The sequence below is a fragment of the Pyrus communis genome, chromosome 15 (genome assembly GCF_041283825.1).
Source record: "Pyrus communis isolate YQ-2024b chromosome 15, ASM4128382v1, whole genome shotgun sequence".
Classification (NCBI taxonomy): domain Eukaryota; kingdom Viridiplantae; phylum Streptophyta; class Magnoliopsida; order Rosales; family Rosaceae; genus Pyrus; species Pyrus communis.
Window position 1 is genome coordinate 41,624,963 of NC_142579.1, and position 16,976 is coordinate 41,641,938.

At 35.4% G+C, this 16,976-nt stretch overlaps 1 protein-coding gene and 1 long non-coding RNA gene across 7 annotated transcripts; both read right to left on the minus strand.

Annotated features, from left to right (window-relative positions):
• Window positions 1-412: 412 nt before the first annotated feature.
• LOC137719251 (strychnine-10-hydroxylase-like) lies at window positions 413-2,676 on the minus strand. The gene is made up of 2 exons (XM_068458409.2): window positions 1,642-2,676; window positions 413-1,182 (listed from the first exon to the last, which is right to left on the minus strand). The coding sequence occupies exons 1-2, from the start codon at window positions 2,611-2,613 to the stop codon at window positions 559-561; spliced, it is 1,596 nt and encodes a 531-aa protein (XP_068314510.1). The 5' UTR covers window positions 2,614-2,676; the 3' UTR covers window positions 413-558.
• An 8,452-nt stretch (window positions 2,677-11,128) lies between these two features.
• LOC137715183 (uncharacterized) lies at window positions 11,129-16,396 on the minus strand. Of its 6 annotated transcripts, none has more exons than XR_015956202.1 (7): window positions 16,194-16,396; window positions 14,620-14,660; window positions 14,212-14,278; window positions 14,017-14,085; window positions 13,665-13,730; window positions 12,470-12,591; window positions 11,129-11,454 (listed from the first exon to the last, which is right to left on the minus strand). It is a non-coding gene; the product is annotated as an uncharacterized LOC137715183 (long non-coding RNA). The 6 variants fall into 6 exon arrangements; XR_015956204.1 differs by having other exon boundaries at window positions 12,470-12,628; XR_011065547.2 differs by having other exon boundaries at window positions 12,470-12,637.
• Window positions 16,397-16,976: the final 580 nt, after the last annotated feature.

Below are 16,976 nucleotides of genomic sequence, written 5' to 3' on the forward strand. Positions count from 1 at the left end.
TTTTGCACTTCTGAACAGTTTAGACCCAAGTTAATGTAATGAAAATCTCTCAGTTTTTTCAATCAATAATAAGAAAAACCTAATCAAAATTAGCTTTTTGATAATAATCGCAGATGGACTATTTTAATTTGTTTTGTTTGTGTATTGGCAAATGGGTGGGTTCTTTACAAACAAATTGAAAAACAAAAAAATCCGGAGGCAAGAGACCCAAAAGATAGCCCAATTGAAAATGTAAATAGAGGCTTTTTTGGGGTACTTTTTTATTGCTAAATATGCCCATTCTCAAACACTCATTATTGTTAGGTTTTATATCCACACACCTCATTTTACTTCTCACACATCTTTTGATAATTTTTGTTCGTTGATCTTCTTCAATTTATCTGATCCGACGGTCGAAAATTAAAAAGGTGTGTGAGAAATAAAATGTGATGTGTGGATATCACACTCCTTGATTTATTGATATTACGATTACAAAGATGGACACATAATTATACATAATTAATAACAACGAAAATCTCTTATTCATATCGCACACATAATATTCTATATTTTCTTCTTTTATCCATAAAGTTCAGAAGATAAGCGAGGTTTGATGAGAACATTGAGTGGAGCTGCCTTAACGTTGGTCATTCCAAAACTCTCTGTCATATCAATTGGTGCACTCGACGGGTTTGAGATTTCAAACGCATGCAGAAAACTAGCCAATGTAAATTGCACCACTTGAAGACCAAATGCCAAACCAGGGCATGATCTTCTACCACTTGAAAAAGGAATAAATTGAAAATGCTGACCCTTCAGATCAACATCCTTGTGCGTGGTAAGAAATCTCTCTGGCTTGAACTCGAATGGCTCAGGCCAATATTTCGGGTCAGTTTGGATCTTCCAGAAGTTTGGGATGAACCGGGTGCCCTTTGGAATATGGTAGCCGGCAATGGTGCAATCTTCAGTGAATATACGCGGTCCTGCTAATGGTCCTCCTGGGTACAAACGTAATGTCTCCTTTACAATAGCTTGGATGTAGACCAAGCTGCTTATATCTTCCTCACTCACAACTCTTTGTTTGCCTATTTTGGTGTCCAGTTCGTTTAGAGCTTTTTTCATAACGTGAGGGTTGTTCAGCAATAACGATATTGCCCACGTCACTGCCACCATGGTGGTATCACCACCTCCTGCAATAATAGCCTGCCCAAGGAATATTTGCTTGATTAACATTTATACATTCTTTAAGCGACGAAAATGTTAAAGGGATTATATTTTTAAATCACATCTTGTAAATCAAAGAATGTAACGGTTGATAGTTGAATTTTATTCTTAAAGATTTAATGAAAGAATCTAACCATCAACCACCACATCATATGATCTACAGATACAGTCTAACAAGATAATATCTCTACCATCATCCATTGATGAGCAGACAAATATACCACATGAGTCATATATAAAATTGGAAATCATATGTTTTCAAAAAAAAAAAAAAAAAAAAAAATTCTTGTCTAATGTTTTCATTTTCTTTTTATAGACCATGCAATTAGCTTATAAGTATTGAAAAGTAAAAATAAAATCTTGATGTGTTTAGTGTCTACCTCCAGCCTTTTCTGGTTAATTATTTGCCTGCAAAATTAATGAATTATATATACGTACCACGCTTGTGGCTTTGGTGATCGTATCAGCATCAAAACCGCCAAGGTCTGCACCATCAAGCGCAGAAAGCAACGCATCCATCAAGTCCTGTTTTCCTTTTGCATCACCTTTTGCTCTCCTCTGCTTATGCTCTTCAACCCACTCTGCAATAATGGCGTCCATTTCCGTTGCACTTTTCTTCATTGCCTTCTCATGTCCACCCCAATCCAACCACCGCAGATAAGGAACCGCATCACCCAACAAAAACATGCCCAGATAATCAAATAACTCCCTCAATGCAGTCTGAACCCTACGCGCTTCTTTCTTCTCATCCCCAGCGGCAGCCACCGAATACCGCTTTCCGGCCACCGTTGTAAGAATAACGTTCAGCATCATGTCCGCAAACCATTGCTTTAGCTCTACAACCACTCCATCTTTCGAGCCCTCCTTTTTCTTTGTACTCCAAAGTTCGTGCAATTCTTTTAAGAAAGTAGCCACTTCCGACACTCGAACGTGCTTGAGCAGCTCAACCTTCCGGACTGAGAGCAACTCCAAGGTAACGATCTTGCGAATTTCTCGCCAATAGGGTCCAGGTGGTCCGAACGCAAACATGGCATAGTCGTAGCTAACGTGATCTACAACCACCATCTTTGGGCGAGAGAGTATGCTCAAGTCGTTGGTTGTGTAGCATTCTTTTGCGATCTCACTGCTGCTTATCACCAACGACGGTTGGACGCCAAGGCGGATAGTGAAAATGGGTCCGTACTTGTCCGCCATGGCTCCCAAAGTTATGTGAGGAGGTGTGGAGCCTCCGAGCAAATGAAGGTGACCAAATATAGGCCATCCACCCTTGGCTTCTGGTGGTGATAACTTGCCCTTGTGATTGGCAGCTCTCCATCTTCGAGATAAGTAATAGAACACGATGATTACTGTGAACAGGCCAGCAGTGATAGAGTTAGCATAAGGGAGAGAATCCATTTTTGCAACTATCATTAGAAAGCTAGAGGCAAAATGATTTTTACTGAACTGGGTGAAGGCTTAAGTTGATTTGTCGCCTTGTCATACACACACGTATATATAGGAGAAAGGGCTTGATTATTACGTATGGTTGTATTGAAATACATAACTCTTTATCTCCTAGTTGAGGGGAGAAATGAAAAACTTATGACTAACTAAAAGGTAAAAGATAGATTATAATTTTTTTTTAACGAATGATATTATCTACATTAAAAGGATGGAGAGTGCACTAAGTTTTACAATGAATTAGTAATAATGGGGTTCAAATTTAACTTTAGCGAGAATCGAACCTAAGAACCCACATAGAATTAATTGTGTACATCAAACATGCAATAGGAATACTTTAAGAATTAGAAAAATGTAAAATCTGTAAAGTAAAGGTATAATTGATGAATTTGTTTATGTGGATCTTAATTATTAAGAGAAAAAATTATGTTGGGTTCTACGTAGAACATAGGGCTGGGCATTTAAAAAAAAAAAAAACCGACTAAGCTGCTTGAATCCCACCCGAAGCTCGGTTTGGCAATCGATTCCCAAAACTTTTAGGGTACGGTTAACAAAACCGATCCGTATATATTTAATTTTATTTTTGAATCATAATTAATACGTGTAATAATATTAATGGTTAGTTATTTACGGGTTATCATGTTTTCACTACATGAAAACAAAACCTGGTTAGTTTAAGAGTCTTTTTGGAGAAGAACAGAGGGACCATTTAGAGAAGGCAGCAACTGCTGCTTTGGTGCTCTCCTTGGGCTGCTTCATTTGTGATTTCTTTAAAGCAATTACTCATATTGGTGCTACGTTATGTAGCTTTTGGAAGACTTTTCTCGCTTGTTAATGACGTGATTGATTACTTTTCAAAAATACCTTCTTCTATTTTTGGAAAAAACAATATTTTCTACACTAAAGGAATGAAATTGAGTTTAGCTTCATAATAAGTTAGCAATAATATGGTTCAAAAATATTGTTATCTATATTCTATCTATCCATCGTTACAAAGTCAAAATATAAAAATAGTAACACATTCAAAATACTTGAAATTATGCCTTGCTTTTTAAAACTCCTTAATGACAATTTAATTAAGAATGACGTGATTGCTTACTTTTCTAAAAGTGCTGTTCAGAAGATATAAAAATGAGACATTCAAAGTAGTTAAAAATAGAATAGGATATCTCATGAGCTCAGGATGAGGATCTTTCTCATCAGGTTATCCAGACCATTTAAATTTAATTCAACGATTAAATTTGAATGATTTGAATAACCTGATTAGGAGGATCTCCATCCTGAGCTCAGAAAATGATCATCTTCCCTTAAAATTTAAAAATACCCTTTCCTTATCATAACTCTTAAAAAAATACAATTTAATTGAGGATGACAAAATAGTAAAACTGCTCAATCCCCCCCGTTTTTCTAGACGTTTATCGAATTTTGATTATTTTGAAGATTTATTATTTTGTGACACGGTTGGTTTGGACCTTTTACGTATCTGTTCGTTGCAACATACAAGTAAGATGGGATTGTCTTCTGTGTGATGTGTAATTTTAATATCATTGACCCCACGAAAATAACCTTACAAAAAAAAAAAACAAACTCTACGTTGGAATTGGTCTAGCGCTCATTATTTTTATACATAGGGGACAATTCCAGTCAGGGATGATCTACTGAAAAAATATCATTGACCCCACGCTAAGGGATGACCTACTGATTGAAAACTTATTTCATACTTATATATAATACACGGTATGTTTTGGATTAGATTTTTAACGCATTTGTATCACACGATAATGGTCAATGAGAGATTGAAATGCATCTGTGAGTCTTTTTGATCCCCAAAAGGTAGACTGTTGTGACGAAACTACCAAGTAATTTTTTATCACACATTGATGACATACTAATCATTTTAGTCCCTTTTGTGGTGATTAAGTTTGTGTCTAAACTTGCTTAGATTTGAGCTCTCTGTCACTTATTTTTTTGTCCTTTTTTCATTCCATTTTTTCTCCCAAAATCTTCCCTCTATGGTTGTTTGGATAGTGTGGGGGTGTGGCAAGAGATGGAGCCGAATTTTTATGGTGTGGGTTGTCTAGGTATAGTGCGGCTTTTGTCCATGTCAAATTTGCCTTTTTGAGCTTGTGTCTTTCTTTTATGTCTCATGGTGGCGTTGATGGGGTTTACCGTGATGCAACTGATAGCTTCGTTGGTAGTTTTGTGTGTAGAGTTCTTATTATAACGGTCACTATTTGTTTCTTTTGAAGTTGGTGTTGCATGTATATGTAAACAGTGCTCTTTACTGGTTTTGCTGGCAATTTTTTGTGTAGAGTTTCTCATGAGACGGATTTGAAGTGATTGAATTTTTAGTTGCCGAGATTAAAGTATTTTAACTTTGGAGTGCTAGATGTGTTATCACGCTAGTCACACTCGAAGATCCGTCGATATAGTAGCTATTAGATTAGTCAAGTTGACCTTATTTTTTGTTTTAGAACTGTTTGTTTAAGGATCACTCAAATTTGATTTAGGACACTCTATTGAAGTTTGTACTTTTTAAAAAAAAATGCTAATCAAACCATTATCGTTTTGCCTCAAAAAATTCCTTTTCTCCATAATCTTGGTACCACATTAGGCATTGAGGCAATAACATACTTTTGATCCCGAGCAAAATGTATACCAAAGCAGAGTTGGTGGTTCGAATGAGGGAGCCCCTTATCATTTCTCCTCAACGAAATAGTGTGGTAGGGAAAAAAACATGCAGAGGATCAGAATTCATAAAATAATGAGTCTTATGGGTTACACTCACACACACCGTCATTAGCTAGATACACTTGCAACTTAATCTAACACCGTGCAACTTAATCTGACACCTTTGTTTCAACTTTCACATTGTTGGATCACCTTGAAAGAACCCTCAAATAATTGAGTACAAATTCTCTCTAGATTTTAAAAAATTAAGTCTAAGGATTAAATGATTCAAGCCGTTGAAATTTGATTCAACGGTTACAAACAAGGGATCATTCTAAAAGTTATAATAATTGTAGTCGTTAGATCAAATTTCAAATATCCGGATAATTTGATCCTTATGCTCAGTTTTTTTTAAATCCAAAGAGGATGTGTACTCCAAATAATTAACATATGAACCCGCATATGGTGCGTTATTTGATATTATAATTTGCTATTTTTAATATTATAACCTCATTAGTCAAATATTGAATTAAGGAGCATCAAGCTGATTCGTGAAAAGTGTGATATTTCTTCGGCAACTTTCTACATGGCTTTAGACTTATTATTTAAACTTATCCCATAATATTTTCTTGTCAATATACAATTTTCTAAAGAACGACCAAATGGTTAAATCGCGCAGTCCCACATTTTTCTTGACGAATTTTGATTATTTATGACATGGTTGGTTTGGACCCTTTACTTTTCTGTTCGATGCAACTTGCAAGTAAGATAGGATTGTCTTCTGTGTGATCTGTGCATTATTTTAATATCATTGCCGCCACGAAAATAATCTTACAAAAAAAACTCTACACTAGAATTGGTCTAGCATTTGGAATTTTTATACATTGAATAACGGTCATCCTTAACCGCTACAGGATGATCCACTGATTGAAAACAAATTTCATAACCATGTTTTATTTGAGTATATTTTGGGTTAGATTTCTGATGCGTGTAAATTACACAATACTGGTTAAGGAGAGGCTAAAGTGCATTTATAAGTCTTTTTTGTCACCAAAAATGTAAACTATTGTGCCTAAGCCGCTAAGTGATTTTTTTTTTTTTTTTTTTTCAACCAATCAGTCTCTCAAAATCTCCCATCTGTGGTTGTTTTGGGTAGTGTGGGTTGGCAAGAGATCATTTCCGAATCCCTTCCACCAAATCCATCCAATCACCTAATCCGGGCTTTTGAAATTTGATTCAACGGCTAAAATTATTATAACTTTTAAAGAGACCCCTATTTGTAGCCGTTTAATCAAATTTTGATTGAGTGGATTTGGTTGAAGGGATCCGGAGATGATCCATTTCTGTGTGGGTTTGGCAAGAGATGAAGTTGAATTTTTATGATGTGGGTTTTCTAGATTATAGTGCGGCTTTCGTCCATGTTAGATTTGTCTTTTTGAGCTTGAGTTTTTATTTCATGTCTTATGATGGCATTGGTACGATTTATCATAATGCAATTGATGACTTCGTTGGTAGTTTTGAGTGCAGAGTCATTCTTGTAATCATCACTAGTTTTTTATTTTGTAGTTCCTTTTTTAAGTTGGCGTTGCTTGTATGTAAATATTGTTCCTTTACTAGTTTTGCTGGCAATTTTGTACACAGAGTCTCTCATGAGGCGAGTTATGATGTGATTGAATTTGTAGTTGCCGAGATTGAAGTACTTTTGGCTTTGGAGTGTTGGATGTGTTATCATGCTAGTCACATCCAAAGATCCGCCAATATGGGGGCTATTAGATTGGCCAAGTTGGCCTTGTTTTTTGTTTTGGAATCCATTGTGTTTGGGAATCATTAGGATTTATCCAAGATACTCTATTTGAAGTTTATACTAATGCTAATAAAACTGTTATTATTTTGCCTGAAAAAAGATCATTTTCTCCGTAGTCTTGGTACCACATGGGGCATTGTTAGTCCCACTCACATACACCATCATTAGCTAGATACTCCAACGTAATCAACACCTTTGTTTCAATTTCCATTGGGTCACCCTGAAAGGAATCCGGATCTTCTTTGTGAGGACCCCAGAGATTCCTGAATCGTATCCGTTCATCGTACATTGTGCGATTAGAAATCATTTTAAATATTTTTATTTAAAATTAAACAAAAATAATACCTGACAAAAACTAACTGCACGATGTACGATGAACGGATCAAAGCAGCTGAATCCACATTAATAAAAGCGGTTTTTCAACTTCCATCTACATTTTATTGAATTTACATTAAGATTAGAAAAAATAATATTTAATAAACAACTGATTGGTAGCCCATTGTGAGGCTAAGCACACTCTCTCCCCCTTAGTGTAAATAACATCGTTTGTTAAAATTTAAAAAAAAAAAAAAAAAAAAAACCATTTGATAACTAATTGAATCACATTATTATGCGCGTGCGAGAGATTTTTTGTATATATAAGTGGCACTACACACCTCTAAAGTGTTTCAAAATAGAGAAATTGTATTTAATAAACAACTGTGTGCAAAAGACATTTTTGAATCACAGTGCGTTACGCATGACTTATAAGATGTTTCAACACAATATTCATGATTTTTCGTACTTTTTATTATATTTTTCTTTCCCCTTCACATGGGCACCATCAACTTGCACTCATCCTTTCATTTTTTTTTTTTTTTTAATTATTCTTTTCTCTCTTCCCACTTATATTTATATTATATTTTATGATAATCAAATTACCAAATTACCCATGCATTATTTGATATATTATATTGGGCTGGTTTTGGATTTTTTTTGTTGAGGGTCAATTTTGTCCTAATATTTTTGTTGAAGCCATGACACCAAATTCCCACTGTTCCTTGCCCTTCTCGCAATTCAATAATATTTTCTCATTTGTGTACAATATAATATAAGGATATTCTCGTAAAAGTGTGACTTTGTGTGAACTTTCTAACCCCTCATTTTTTGCACAATGGTCTCTAATATTCGAACAAAAATAACGTTAAATTGTGAGGTGATAGAAATTTATATAAAATTTCATTTTAAAAGAATCTCCTTAACATTTTTCATATAATATTGCGCCCTTAATTTTGTTAAATCATTTTGGCCCATTATTTATTAAATTGAAGGTATATTTGTCATTTTGATCCTTATTTAACATAATTTTGCATAGAATGACCAGAATGATTGATAATGGACAATCTCAAGGACCACTTATATTGATTTCAAATCTTAGGGACCAAAATGATGTGTTATGCAAATCTCATGGACTATTTTGACTAAAAAACCTATCTTTTAATGGGATCGTGCGACTATTAGTTAACTAAAGCTTTATTCTTTTTTTTTTCTTTTCAAGGACTATATGTTTGTCACGTTATCATTTAACAGTTAACTTAACAGATTTTTTAACTAACGTATGAAATGAAAATAAATGATAAGTAGATATATAAGATTGAAATGTTTTAAAGATATTGTATGAGGTTGCAATCCCACTAAAACTTAAAGGTGCAAAATATAATTTACTCTTTTCTTTATATAATAATAAAAATTAAAGAAATACAAATAAACTCACAAAAAGTCAATCACCCCATCATCTCGATAACCACCCGTTGCCCGCTCGTCGACCGTTTTGCACCACATTACTACGAAGGAGGACGAGTTATCTTTACTGCATATCAATAACGAAAAAAAAAAAAAAAAAAAAAGATCCTCGACGGATTCTTTTTCTAGGGATTCGAAAAATTTTGTGATCATAATTGTTCATTGTATATCGTGCGATTAGTTTTTGTTGGCTATTATTTACATTTCATTTTAAATTTAAAATTTAAAATAATTTATGACCATACAATGTACAATAAACAGTCATGATCACAAGATCCCCAAATCCCTAAAAAAATGATCCGAGAATGATCCTTTTCCAAAATGTAGTGACCAATATGTCCTTACTCAAGGTCAAGACTTTGAAACACCATTTTTATTTCGCCGAAAAATCATTAAAGATATCAATTGATTCAATAATTGAATTGTTGCAATTCTTGTATTATTAGTCTAGAGTTTATCCTTTTAACGACAAATATTCTTTTGGGAGCAGTATGGGCTAATGAAGCAAGGAGATGATATTAAAATTGGGATCCAAAGGAGACTGGGGCATTTATTACTTGCAGCCCAAATAACGAATATGAGACCGACTTTGTAAGAAAACCAAGAACCAAAAAGGAGAAAATTAGAATTAGATGCTTTATTTTAGACTTTTATAGGCTAAACATTTATGCTTTTTGAGTTTTTGATTAAGCTTTCGAAACATTTGATTAAGATACTTAGACTTGGATTATTTCAGATTAATTGAAATTAATTTACATTTAAATATCTGCTATATATTTTAAATAATTTCAACTATATTTAAGTCCAAAAATTTAAACTTTTCAAATCTAAATGTAAACCAACATCAAATGGAAACGTACCAATATTAAATGAAAACGTACCAACGTCAAACGAAAACGTACCAACCCTGAATTAAAATGTACCCAATTATAAACTATATTAAAATGAATATTTATCTTTTTGGAATGTTTAAAAATATGTTTGATTCATACACAATGCTCTAGACAACCTTGTTTTTTGGTAGATAAGTCTCTAAAACAACTTTTAGTTGATCGGAGATAAATCCTTATTATTATAGATGATGCTAAATAATAACGATAAATCATATAATTTTGAATTAACAAAAAAGGCTATTATCCGTTAATTAAAGTAATTTAAACTTTTACATTGTTAATGACTCTTTCTATAAAAAAAATAATTAATCAAAGTAATTCCTCATTATTAGGACAAAAAGTAAAAAAACTTATGTTTTGAAAACAAACGTACCAAAAATTCAAATGTACCAAAAACTAAATGTACCAAAATTCAAATGTACTAAAAATCCAAAGGTACCAAGAAGCCAAATGGACAAAAAATTCAAACGTATCAATTAACTAAATGTACCATTATAATCAGACGTACTGATATAACCAAACGTACATAACAACGAGTTTTGTTACATTCTATTTAATTTACTAAAATAAATATTTTAATAAAAAAAAATTAAATCATCATAATAAGAGATACATAAAAATAGGAGAAAAAAAGGGAATGCTAATGTGAATAGACTTCTAATGAAATAAAATCAAAGTATCAAAATTGTAGGGAAAATGTTTAATCAAATTTGCAAAAGGAATAGATGTTTAACCGATGACATTTAAAAACGAGGCGTCTATATCAAAACGTCCCAACCCAAAAATTGGTAACTGGTTGAAAATACGTCATGATGGCATGATTAAATTTTTGAGAGCACAACGTACAAGACGAAGTCAAATACCATATAAAAAACACAGAAGGGAATACATTACCTGGCCTTGAATGCCCATTTGCATTACTACAATTGATTCCAATATCATGAGAGGAAGGACTGGAGGAGGAGGAGGATCAAAGAGAGTGAGGCACTGAGGAATGACGATTCGATCGAAAGAAAAAACACAAAACCTAATTGAGAAATGATTAAGTGCAGTCGCACTAGGTTAAACCAATTTGGTTTTGACCACTTATCTAATGATGCTTGTATACCACTAATAAACTTTAATTAATTATTTAAAATAGCCATTCACTTCAGTTTGCCCGATTCTTTCAAGATGAAAACCAAAACTGAAACTGGTATGAACGGTTTGGTCCGGTTCTTGAACCTAAGTTGACTTTTTTTTTTGTCAACATGGTATTTTATGGTCCATTTTGGCGAGGTTCTATGGTTTCTATGCCCACCCCTATTTTTTATAGTAGAATCCTTCCATACTTACGTTCTTCAGTCAAGGTAATGAACATATTTCACCTTTTTTGAATAATGTATCTTCATTATATAAACTTAAATCGTTAATTTTATAAACTTCATTTAAAGCATTGAACTTGTGCTAGATGCGTCCATTTTCGAGTGCAAAAGCCAATGCCATGGAGAAATCTCCCGTTAGTTCTGAGATCTTACCACCTCTACCGTAGGCAACAATCTGACTCGAACCCTCTTGGATAATCGGTGTTCTGCTACTTCCTCTCTGGAGCCAATCCGCGGTAGTTGGCTTACTGTTCCATTGGTTCTTGCATCCCCTCTTCCCTTATAAGAAGCAATGCATCTGGATGAACACATGGAAATAGTGTAAGCATATGGGCCTGTAGGGAGTAAATGCTAGCAAGGCTTGAGTCTGCTAGGACTCTCTTTCTTGGGCTTCTACATGGCTGGGGAAACCCAAGAAAACCAACGACACAAAATAATTTGCAAGGGAGTTGCACATAGATATAGATAATTGGTTGAGAATTGGCAGAGCTTTGCGTCGACGGCTGAAACAAAAGGAGTTTTCGTGGAGTTGTGTGCGGACTAAGAGAGAGGTGGTCATCGACTACCTAATATTGGAATGGGTGGTGGAGGGTTGAGAGGGAGAGAGATTTGTGCAAGCGCAGAGGTGAAACATGAATTGGGTGGGATTGGGCGATGAATTTGACGGTGCAGTGTTGCTAGAGATGATGAGCTTGCAGGTGTGGGGCAGTGTGGTGCAAATTACCATGTGGTGGGGTGTGGTGTGATATGCGGTGTGGTGTCACCGTAGAAGAAACAGAGAGGGTCGGGGTCGTCGAGGAGAGGGATTGAGAGTTTGGGAGGTTCTGAGAGAGACTGAGAGAGGTTTAATTTCTTTTATAAATGGTTAAGATATAACTTCAAGCGCGTGTGAAAGGTATTTTTTTAATCACGGCGCGCTACGCACGACTTATACATTTTAGATGTATTTACATGCGATGATTGGTTTAATGTATAGAAACATAAAATGAAGGCGATTATCATCTCTAATAATACAGGCAGGAATTTAAAGCATTTTGTCTAGAATATGTAAAAAAAAAAAAAAAAAGTAATAAATAACAGAGAAGATCCTTATAATTTAGTTGCAACTAAAAGCTAAATAAAAAGTATAAAAACAATCCAAAAACTTCAATTGACCTTGACACACTTGACAGCAAAACATATCATGAACTCATATCGTTTCATCCTGTTGAAAATTTAATGCGTTTAGTTAAAATCAAATATTAGCATTATTTGTGATTGAATTGCATTAAAAGTTGAAAAAGGGAATTAAACATTAAGAGAAAGAATGTAACCTTATGTTGAATTCGAGGGAAGCAAAATATCTTTGTACACAACATTTCTTGTGAAGACTCCTTCATGACCGTGTAATTCTCCTTTCTTTACCAAGACTTTTGTTGTAGACGCTGAAACTCCTCTTGATAAAGCCACGTACAAATGTTTAATTTTTCTACCTATTTACTCTTTGGCAAGAAAATATATAACATGAAATGAAGAGTACTCACAATAAAGAAGTAAGGATGTGTGTCGTATTTGAAGAACATATGAGTACCAAATAGAAAACAGAACAATAAAGACACAAATAATATGTATTTTACTCATTTGATTTTTATGGTGGGTGAATGAATTGACTTAAGGATCACAAAAAAGGGATTATTTCATTTATAGGTGACATAAAAATGCATGGACAAAACAGACACTGTCATTTGGTGAGGCAGATTAGATAATTGTGTCAAAGTGTTGTGCTATAATCGTGTCATCGTGTCATAGTGTTCTACCTATTCTATCGCTAGCACTTGAACTTGGAAGCAAGCTACAGCTACCTTGAATCAATCAATCAATGAATGAATGAAAAAAAAATCGCTTACGATTCGGGGACCCCGAATTACTCTACACACTCTACATTCACTCCACATCAACCTTGTGTATACCATATTCGTCTATTGATTTCAAATCCGAAGGCGACGATACTTCCTTTTGCACTGTTAACCCTATCCTATCTTTCTCTGGGGCTTGGTTCTTAGAAATGGGGTCGAGACTGAAGTTTTACTTCAAGTCGCTTACCCTTCATGCAGTCACCTTTTGCTATTATTTTTTTTGTACCATTTCTATGGTTTCCCGTCTGTGTTTCTGGTGTTTTGCTTTCGTACGCAAGTCTTTGGACATGACCTTCCTTTTAAATTCTACTTACCGTGAAAAAAAAAAAAAAAAAAAAAAACCTCCACCTGAAGGTTCCTGACATAATCTAAAACACTATTCTCCAACCGTTTGGAAAGCAAAAGCACGTACATGCTTAATATTGATCACGATGGTGTTGAAATCACTCAAGTACGAAAAATGTAAAGTCTTATCTCATGTGAAGATTAATTAGTGTTTTGTTCTAAAGTAAGCATAAAAAGATGATGCCTTTGACGGCATTCAAAGTAAATATTAAACATGTTGTGCGATTGTCTACCATCTAACAAATTAAGAATGAAATAAAGGAAATACCTTAGTAATGCAGTAATTCTGTTTGTATCTCTGTTTAAATGCTCCACTAATTCAATGCACCAAAGCCTATTTAACCAAAAAGAAATGAGCAGAATGTAGACAGGGAATTGATATTAGTAATGCAAACCACTAAATGAAACGCATATATACCCACTACCGATTAATAGTCCATGTTTGTAATCCCTATTCAAGCTTGACAGGACCAAAACAAATGAGGTTGAGAATTGAGTATAAAAGATTAAGATTGAGAGTTGAAATGTTGTACCGAGCAAGACTCTTTCTCGACCTGACATTATGCTGTTGTAACAATTATGCCAGTAGAATGCAAACAGCAAGAGAAGGAGATACCTACCATTGGAGATAACTTTTATTTGAAAACACCTCTTGGAAGTATTTAACCCGCTCTCACCCGAATGTATTTCTGGCATATCGAAAACAACAGAAAAGAACATTCCTATTAATTTCACTACCTGTGATAATAAAAAATGAAACAGATAACAAATTTTATAACAAATGTTGGTCTGCAGAAGCACCATATAGCAGACACCTTTGAAGTCATCCGCAAGTATTTTCTTCCAACGCTTCGATTTCCATCCCCTGCTCTTGTATAGAGTCTGTAAACGTAGTAGTAAAACACACAGTTAAGTAAATTCCATAGCTTGAAGCATAATTTAGTAAAAATTCTTAGCCTTACGATAAAAATCACACATTTCGATCAAATCCCATATCCTGAAAACCTCAAAAAATAAAAAATAAAAAATAAAAAAAAAGATTATATCAACAAATTATGTGAATTGAAAAAGACCAAAGCATATTTAAGATTATACCAACAAATTATATCCACAAATTATGCAATTGGAGTTTCTGGGTAACTTTAAATTCCCCAAAAAGCAATCTAAAATACCAAAATCAGTGACAAACTACAAAGCCAACATAAAAAAAATCGAAAACTTACGGAAGAGATTCGACTTTGTAGTCCCAATCCTTTTCACGAATCTGCAAGAAAAAAAGAAAATGAAAAGAGTGAAAAATCAAAACTGGACTTGGGGATTTTCCGTGGCTCTGTAGATGCCCAATCTCTTTTAGAGCAACTCCAGCCCATGCCCAATGGACTGGCACCAAGTGAAGAAAATGGACTGGCACCACATTTTTCTGCTCCAGCCCGTGCAATTGACTGGCACCCAGCCCGTGCCAGTCAACAGCCCAGCCCAAAATGGACAGACCCATTCCCCGGCCTGTGTCTTGGCGCGTGCAACACACGCGGGTTGCGGGGCGAGTAGCCGACAGGCCTTGCAGGCGGCGGGGTCCGCGTGCAGGCCAACTTGCATGAGTCCGGGAATGTGCTACGTGGCCACCTTAGAGCCGTTGGATTTCCAACGGCTAGTTTTTGTAGGCCGTTGGATTTCCAACGGTAAAAAAAATTTAAATTTAAATTTTAAATTGGACCGTCCGATCACAGATCAACGGTCCACGTTTATTTCACCAAAAATTAAAAAAAAAAAAAAAAAAAAAAAGGCCCAACGGTCAGAAATTTGACCGTTGGCCACGTGGCAGCGTGTTGGCTGTTGGATTTGATTATTTTTCAAATCCAACGGTCCAGATTAATTACAACATTAAAATTTATTAAAAATTAATTAAAAAATGTCAAAATTTTTTTAAAAAATACAGAAAAATTTTAAAAAATTAAATTTTTTTTTCTATAAATACCTAACCCTCATCTTCCACCTTACACCACATTTCAATATTTTCTACACTTTCTACACTTTCTACATTTGAATATTTTGTACACTTTGAGAGAAAAAAATGACTTCGTGGAAGCTCAGTGAAGATGTTACGTTGTGTGAATGTTGGGTTCGCACTACTCATGACCCGATTACGGGTAATGAGATGGATAAGCGAGAAATGTGGAGTAAAATTACGAAATCGTTCAACGATGTACATGGAAAAGATGTACATGGAAAAGATGCCAGATCTAGTCAAGGTCTTCAAGGTCGTTGGAAAAAACTCAACGCATCCTTTACTTGTTGGAAAAACGCCCTCTCTCATGCTTCTGGTAATTTGCGTAGTGGGACAAGTTTAGCGGATGAGGTAACAATATTTTTATTTATTTATATAAAAATCCTATATTGGTTAAAAATCCTATTCGAAATTAAAACTATTTTTTTTTTATTATTTTATAAAAAAATTATTTAATATTTTAAATGGACTGGGTGCCAGCGCATTTTGTAGGGGTGGAGATCGTTTGTGCCAGCGCATTTTTAGACTAGGTGCCAGCACATTTTTTTTTGGGGTGGAGATGCTTTGGCCTATTACTGTTCATTGAGTCTGTTACTGTTCAATTAAGTGGATAAATGGGCTGGGTGCTGGCACAAAGTGGATAGGGGTGGAGTTGCTCTTAACACTCATAATCTCACCCATTGAGTAAGGTAGTCACTATTCCCAAACTAACTGACAGAAAAAAAAAAAAAAAAAAAAAAAAAAAAAAAAAAAAAAAAAAACCCTAGTTTTTTAAATTGGAAAGTTGGGTACCTCCGGATGGCACTGAAGGCGACGGGGAGTAGGTGGAGGAGAGAGAATTGCTAATATCACTTCTTGTTTTGGGTAGCAATATCACAAAAACATCAAATTTTGCATCCAAAATATAATCTCCGGGAAGAAAACTGATTCTTTTCCTCCGGGAAGAACGGGTGTGGTTCTTGAGATGAGTCAAAGAGTTCCAATACGCGTAATATCAAAGATGTCACATCCCGGCCCGGGGCAGATCACTTCTTGGGCCCGCTCCACCACCGTAGCACGATATTGTCCGCTTTGGGCTTACCATTCCCTCACGGTTTTGTTTTTGAGAACTCACGAGCAACTTCCCAGTGGGTCACCCATCATGAGATTGCTCTAGCCTCCTTCTCGCTTAACTTCGGAGTTCCTACGGAACCCGAAGCCAGTGAGATCCCAAAAGGCCTCGTGCTAGGTAGGGATGGGAATATATATTTAAGGACCACTCCCCTGGGCGATGTGGGATGTCACAATCCACCCCCCTTAGGGGCCCGACATCCTCGTCGGCACACCACGACCAGGGTTAGGCTCTGATACCAAATTGTCACATCCCGGCCCGGGGCAGATCACTTCCCGGGCCCGCTCCACCACCGTAGCACGATATTGTCCGCTTTGCGCTTACCATTCCCTCACGGCGGGACCACTTCCCGGGCCCGACTCCACCACCGTAGCACGATATTGTCCGTTTTGGGCCCCGACCACGCCCTTACGGTTTTGTTTTTGGGAACTCACACGAGAACTTCCCGATGGGTCACTCATCAT